The 6,787-nt window shown below is 36.7% G+C and overlaps 1 protein-coding gene across 2 annotated transcripts; it reads left to right on the top strand.

Annotated features, from left to right (window-relative positions):
- Positions 1 to 1,131: 1,131 nt before the first annotated feature.
- LOC123549137 (uncharacterized) lies at positions 1,132 to 6,560 on the top strand. Of its 2 annotated transcripts, XM_045336980.2 has the most exons (3): positions 1,132 to 1,738; positions 2,295 to 3,170; positions 3,945 to 6,559. In XM_045336980.2, the coding sequence occupies exons 2-3, from the start codon at positions 2,356 to 2,358 to the stop codon at positions 4,210 to 4,212; spliced, it is 1,083 nt and encodes a 360-aa protein (XP_045192915.2). In that variant the 5' UTR covers positions 1,132 to 1,738; positions 2,295 to 2,355; the 3' UTR covers positions 4,213 to 6,559. The 2 variants fall into 2 exon arrangements, with proteins under 2 accessions (XP_045192915.2, XP_053402608.1); XM_053546633.1 differs by lacking the exon at positions 1,132 to 1,738 and having other exon boundaries at positions 2,285 to 3,170; positions 3,945 to 6,560.
- The last annotated feature ends 227 nt before the right edge of the window (positions 6,561 to 6,787 follow it).

Raw genomic sequence — 6,787 nt, 5'->3', positions numbered from 1 at the left:
ATTGCACAGGCTCCATAACTCTGTTTTGCTTTTTTACAAAATTATGCCCCTTTTTTGACTTAGAAATTTTTGGTTAAGGTTTTGTATGTAAGCTGATATCTCAGTAACCACTTGTGGGAATGGATTGAAACTTCACACACTTATTTACTGTGATAAACTGACTTACATTGCACAGGTTCCATAACTCTATTTTGCTTTTTTACAAAATTATGCCCCTTTTTCAACATAGAAATTTTTGGTTAAGTTTTTGTATGTAAGCTGGTATCTCAGTATCCACTAATGGGAAAGGATTGAAACTTCACACACTAGTTCTCTGTCATGATATGACATGCAGTGCAAAGGGTCAATAACTCAACTTCGCATTTTACAAAATTATGCCCCTTTTTTTAACTTTTAAGTTTTAGGTTAAATTCTTATATGTAAGCCCACTAATGGGAATGGATTGAAACATCATACACTTGTCCACTGTCATGAGCTGATAAGCACTATGCAGGTTCCATAACCCTATTTTACTTTTTTACTAAATTATGCCCCTTTTTCGACTTTCGTATTCATTCAAGCGACAAGACTGTTGAATAGTCGAGTGTTGCTGTCCTCCGACAGCTCTTGTTTTATTACTGGTCGTAGGGAAAAATCAAGGCCACTTTTCTGTAGTACAACATGCATGTTACATCCGATTTTGAGGTGTATTTTGACCTATCTCTACTGGTAAGGATTTTTGAATGGACTTAGAATTTGTTTTATATTTTTTTTTTATTTTTTATTTTTTTTAAGATTTACTTTCCTTAGTTGTTACTACAGATAACTTATATTGTAACTTTTTGCAATTTTTTTTTTTGATTTGGCATAAATGTTTGCCTCAGTGAGACAGAGTGTCGTGTGCAACTCCCAGTCCTTTTGACAGCTGACGGGCTTGACATGTTGCCCTAGTTTTTCAGTTTTCGAGTTTTTTTCATCAAAAAGCTGGTTTCGAGTTTATAACTTTAAATATAAGAACTGCATGGGTGAAAGTTTTCCGGCATACACATGAAATTCTGGTTTTAAGGAGTCCTCAGGGGTCATTTTTCCAAATCGTGTAAATCCGTTGAGATTCCGGGGGAGGGGGGTGGGGGGCCGTGTATAGGCCGACAGACAGATCATTTCCTTATCCGTTTACACCGCCTTTGGATTCCATAGTCTAATTTTAGCATTGGCGGAGATAGCCGATAATACACGTTTTACCTCTGCCTCACGAACTGTGACGGATCGGCTTTTTACGCGGTTGACTGGATATTGTCTGAGTTCGCATGGACCAGATGGACTTTTGGCAAAATAAACCAAATAAGGTAATTCAACCTTGATTTTTCCCAGGAATCCCCGTTTGGTTGGTGAAAGATAGAATAAGAATTTTGATTGATTTGCTAAACTCAATTTGGCTTGCTCCCCAAGATGTACGCTCAGATAAAAAATTGATATATAACAAAGAAGTCACCGAAAATGAAGTTTTTACCCACAGGGTACGAAACAAAAGATTTAGAAAGAAGTGTTAAAAACATGGAGATGGGACTTGTTGAATGAGTGTGATCAAAAAGATGACAAATGGGGGAAACTGGCTAAAGAAAACGATATTCCCGGAGTGGCCTTTTCTGAATTTTGTGCCAAAACGATCAAGTACGGATCAAGTGGAAAGAAAGGTCCAAAAAACCATGCAAACGATTCGAACCACCTGAAAAACAGAAGGACCGTTAAGACAAACCAGGTAACTAACGTATTCAATGATTATTTATGCATTTACCCATAGCTGTCAAGTTGAATATATGAAAGCAATTAAGAGTGAGATTTGGGGGGGGGGGTGCTGAGTCAGGGGCTTTGCCCCAATGGTATGAGGATTGAAAAGTAACATTAGGGTTTGCGGGGTTGACGTGATACTGTGGCACTAAAGAACCAAGATTGGCAGAAAGGAATCGAACCTAGGACCTCTGGCATGACAGGCAGACACTCGACCATGTCCCTAAAGAGCTAGCCCAACAGCGAGGCTTTAAGCATTGGCCTATATCACTACAGCACATTTATTATCGTACCTCGGCGTTGTGCAATTTTCTACTTTCCTTTTTCATATTGAGTTCCTGTAAGAAGTAGTGAAAAATCCTGGGTTCACTGTTCCTAGTCCAAGGATTGTTTAATAATTGTTTTGGCCCACAATTTCACAATATATTGGTTCCTAGCTGAAATTTTTCATAGCCTGATAAATTGCGAGGTATAAACTGAAAGTATGTTAAATTAATAGATAAATAGATTGACATTTCTGTTTTCAGGTTCTGCCAGGCTCGTCAAAGGCATCTAAGATTGCTCAAATTATTCCAAATCGTCAAAAACATGGGTGCCTGTGTTGCCATAACTTCAGCATTTATTAGTGAACATTGCTTACCATTCAGCATTGCAAAAGATCTTCTTAGCCTTGCTAAAAGACTTAGTGAAGACAGGCTGGCATTAGAGAAGGCAGCACTGTCTAAAACAAGTGCTACATACATAACTACCCATGGCATTGCAAAAAGCTTCAAAGAGGAGGTAAAATTGAAAATCAAAGGACAAATGGTCTCATTGAATTTAGATGAAGCCACAAGTAACAGCAATGATAAGGTGTTGAATGTGATTATTCAGTATTTTGATCGTGAAGAAAATAAGATAGAGTTAAGGCACCTTGGCACGAGAACACAGAACAAGTCTTCAGCTAAAGACATTCTTGATTCAGTGGAAAGTATCCTCATGGAATATGAAATTCAGTGGAACCAAATTCTAAGTGTCATGATGGACAACTGTAGCACTATGCGTGGTGCAAGAGGTGGTGTGGAAACACTGATCTGGAAGAACCCATATCTGCAGGACATTAGTGGAGACAGTGTGCACATGTTGAACAATGTGGCAAAGGCCCTGTTAAGCAATGTAGATGACAGTGTGCAGATGTTCTGCTCAGATTTGTTTTATGACATTGAGGAATTCCCTAAGGTGAAACATCTCTTTCAGGAAGTCCAAGAACTCCTGAACATCACTGCAACTAAACACCTGATCCGTCCTATTTCAAGTCGATTTCTACAAATAAAAGATGTGATGACAAGGGTTTTATCCTTGCTGGATTCCCTGACAGTATACTACTACAGTTTCCTGTCAGAGGAGGAGAAAACTAAATACAGGTAAATTTTTCATGATGTAAATTAAAAGTTCTGGACAACAGCTCCATATAAAGTTGAATGTGTCTTTTCTTTGGTGTTCATTAAAATGAAGCTTGGACAGAGACTATCCAGTGCAAGGTGTCTGTACTATAGGACACTGGATATTTTAGTTATTTCGAGCTTTTTGATATATAACAGATTATTTTCCCCATGTACCGGTAATCCAGTATATTTTTCCTATTACAAATACAATGTACATGTTTCACTTGAAAATAAAAAATGTGTAAAAATTATGCTTCATTCAATTTTTGATTTATTTTTTAGTCAAATTCATGGTAAGTTTTTTGGTAAGAGCTACAGATGCATAGATAGTACTTTTAATCTCTTTACTCTTCTGACTTCTGTGCATACATTTATACTACATGCACAGTCCCAGGTCAAAAGTGATTCCACAGCAATAGTTTTTCACACGTGGCTTTTAACTTGAAAAAAAGCCATATTAATTGTAGTATGAAGCTACAGGTTACATTAAGGTACAAATAAACTCTCATTTGCTTTGAGCGAAATGGGACAGTACATATGTAATTTTTGTTTTGAGGTTTACGTTAAAGTCAATGTAAGCTTTTCCAAATATGTCATTGCTGAATTTGTCAAATTATGATGTCTACTAAATTATTAATGTTCATAACAATTTTTGATCTTTTGAAAAATGAATATACCATCTTGATCAAATTCATCATCAGTTTGTTTTCAGGTAATAATGTTAAAAATCTTTGTATATTTTCATCATTTCAGGTCAGTCATCAGTCAGATATTCAGTAACCATCAAGTCTCTGATGAAGCACAGGCATCAGTAATTCTGCTTCAGATATCACAGGAAAAACAACAGAAATCTGTAACAAGCACAGAGAGAAAAGACAGAATCCTGGACTATCTGTTCTCTAGAAGGAATGAAACTGAGACAAAGTTACATTTGTTCAGAGGTTTGCTGGATACATTCAGTGAATACATCCAAGTTGTCAGAGAAACCCTTAATTCACACTCTCCACAGCAGGATGGTTGACTTGAGCAGAGAGTTCCTGGGTATGTTCATCAAGCCAGAGTGCATCCCAGAATGTGTTAGCCAGCTTGTTAAACTTGATGTGAATAGTAGAGACAAACAAAAGTCAGATAAGGACTTTGGCATTGGAAAGTTTGCATTTGTTAACATGAATAAAGCACGCCTAGACAAAACATGCCACCACTGGGTCCATGATGTGAATGCTTACCTCAGAACAGGTTATGTTCAGGCTGCAAAGAAGATGCTTCAGATGCCAATAACAAATACCACACTCAGACTGCTCTCAGTTATGGACCCAGACTTTATTGGACATCAACAGACAGTAACATCATTACAAAGACTTGCCACCAATATTCCAGTGTTCTCAGAGGACCAGGTGCAGATGGGCAAACTGTCTGAGGAATCTGCCAGATATAATGTGGATGAAGATGTCAAATGCCTGGCTGCTAACTAAGAAGACAAGGAGCCTGTTGACATTGGATTCTGGGGTAAGGTGTTTGTCCTGGAAAGTTTTAACAGACCAAGATATCCAGCACTAAAAACACTTGTGTCATCATTGCTGACTGTTCTCAGTGGACCATTGGTAGAATCCAGCTTTAACATAATGGATGATATAATTGAGAAAGACTGAGCAAGTTTGACTGTTGAAAATTATGAAGCTGTAGCAATTGTAAAAACAACTCCAAGGAAGAAAAATGTGAAAAGTACTAACATGAAGATAGATTCAAGGATGAAACAGTCTTGTGTTATGCATATAACACATACTAACTGTATTTGAAGAAGAAAGAATAGAAGCAGCAACAAATGCAGGACAAGTTGAATGCCTCTTTGCTACTTTTGGAAGCTGAAAAAGCCAAAAGTAGCAAAACTTGTAAAGTTGAAGCAAAGACTAAGTAAGAAAACCCAAAGGAAAAAACCTTATGAACATGATGAAAGTGGTCCAAAGAAAAAGTGGAAGAGGATAAAACTGAGTCATTTCTGAGATGAATGTGGTCTGAGGAATAAGATAAAACTGAGTCATTTCTGAGATGAAAAGTGGTCCAAAGAAAAAGTGGAAGAGGATAAAACTGAGTCAGTTCTGAGATGAAAGTGGTCTAAAGCAAAAGTGGAATAAGATAAAACTGAGTCATTTCTGAGATGAAAAGTGGTCCAAAGAAAAAGTGGAAGAGGATAAAACTGAGTCATTTCTGAGATGAAAGTGGTCTAAAGAAAAAGAGGAATAAGATGAAACTGAGTCATTTCTGAGATGAAAAGTGGTCCAAAGAAAAAGTGGAAGAGGATAAAACTGAGTCATTTCTGAGATGAAAAGTGGTCCAAAGAAAAAGTGGAAGAGGATAAAACTGAGTCATTTCTGAGATGAAATGTGGTCCAAAGAAAAAGAGGAATAAGATAAAACTGAGTCATTTCTGAGATGAAAAGTGGTCTAAAGAAAAAGTGGAAGAGGATAAAACTGAGTCATTTCTGAGATGAAAAGTGGTCCAAAGAAAAAGTGGAAGAGGATAAAACTGAGTCATTTCTGAGATGAAAAGTGGTCCAAAGAAAAAGTGGAAGAGGATAAAACTGAGTCATTTCTGAGATGAAAGTGGTCCAAAGAAAAAGAGGAATAGGATAAAACTGAGTCATTTCTGAGATGAAAAGTGGTCTAAAGAAAAAGTGGAAGAGGATAAAACTGAGTCATTTCTGAGATGAAAAGTGGTCCAAAGAAAAAGTGGAAGAGGATAAAACTGAGTCATTTCTGAGATGAAAAGTGGTCCAAAGAAAAAGGGAAGAGGATAAAACTGAGTCAGTTCTGAGATGAAAGTGGTCTAAAGAAAAAGAGGAATAAGATAAAACTGAGTCATTTCTGAGATGAAAAGTGGTCTAAAGAAAAAGAGGAATAAGATAAAACAGTCATTTCTGAGATGAAAGTGGTCCAAAGAAAAAGTGGAATAAGATAAAACTGACTTATTTCTCAGAGCTAGACTAAGTTTAAAATCCCATTGACATTGTATTATTATGTATATTCTTTAGATTATTTTACCATTTGTATTCTTTTGAAGTGTTTATTTTTGAAAGAAAGAAAAAACAAGAGATAAATTAATAAAATGTTAATTGTACTTTTTATCTTCACTGCTTTTGTCTACCTAAAATTCATCATTGATAGTCAGTTATGTCCCGCAACAGATAGATATTTCTGTTATTTGAAAATGAAGTTGATGTGTCTGGAAAATGCATTTCTCTGGCCGGGTAATTTGCATATTTCTAGGAGCTTGCCCTCAGCAAACATTTACAGGTTTTTCAGAATTTTTAACTTTCACCCATGGAACTGACTTTGGATTGTATTTTGGGTCACTGTTGCTAAAAATAGAAAAATTATCTATGCTCAATATCTTTTAAGTTTGGGTGCACCATTCGTTCGTTCGTTCGTTCATACGAGGTAAACCAAATGGGACCGTTTCGTCTAGCATCAATACCCCTTACTAGAATGACTTGATACTAATGCAGATGTAACCTGTGACCATTCCTCATCTTCTGACATCACCTGACCTCAGTTTGACCTTGACCTCATTTTGGACTTAGGTTGCTTTGTATTGGCCAT

The sequence above is a fragment of the Mercenaria mercenaria genome, chromosome 6 (genome assembly GCF_021730395.1).
Source record: "Mercenaria mercenaria strain notata chromosome 6, MADL_Memer_1, whole genome shotgun sequence".
Lineage (NCBI taxonomy): Eukaryota > Metazoa > Mollusca > Bivalvia > Venerida > Veneridae > Mercenaria > Mercenaria mercenaria.
Note: the sequence above shows the minus strand (reverse complement) of the source record. Positions and strands in the feature narration are given on the sequence as shown.

What these genes read in the sequence shown, in the direction of transcription:
- LOC123549137 (XM_053546633.1), top strand. Translation starts at nt 2,356, where the DNA reads ATGGGTGCCTGTGTTGCCATAACTTCAGCATTTATTAGTGAACATTGC. An exon ending in GAGGAGAAAACTAAATACAG is followed by an intron (nt 3,171 to 3,944) that starts GTAAATTTTTCA and finishes TCATCATTTCAG; the next exon opens with GTCAGTCATCAGTCAGATAT.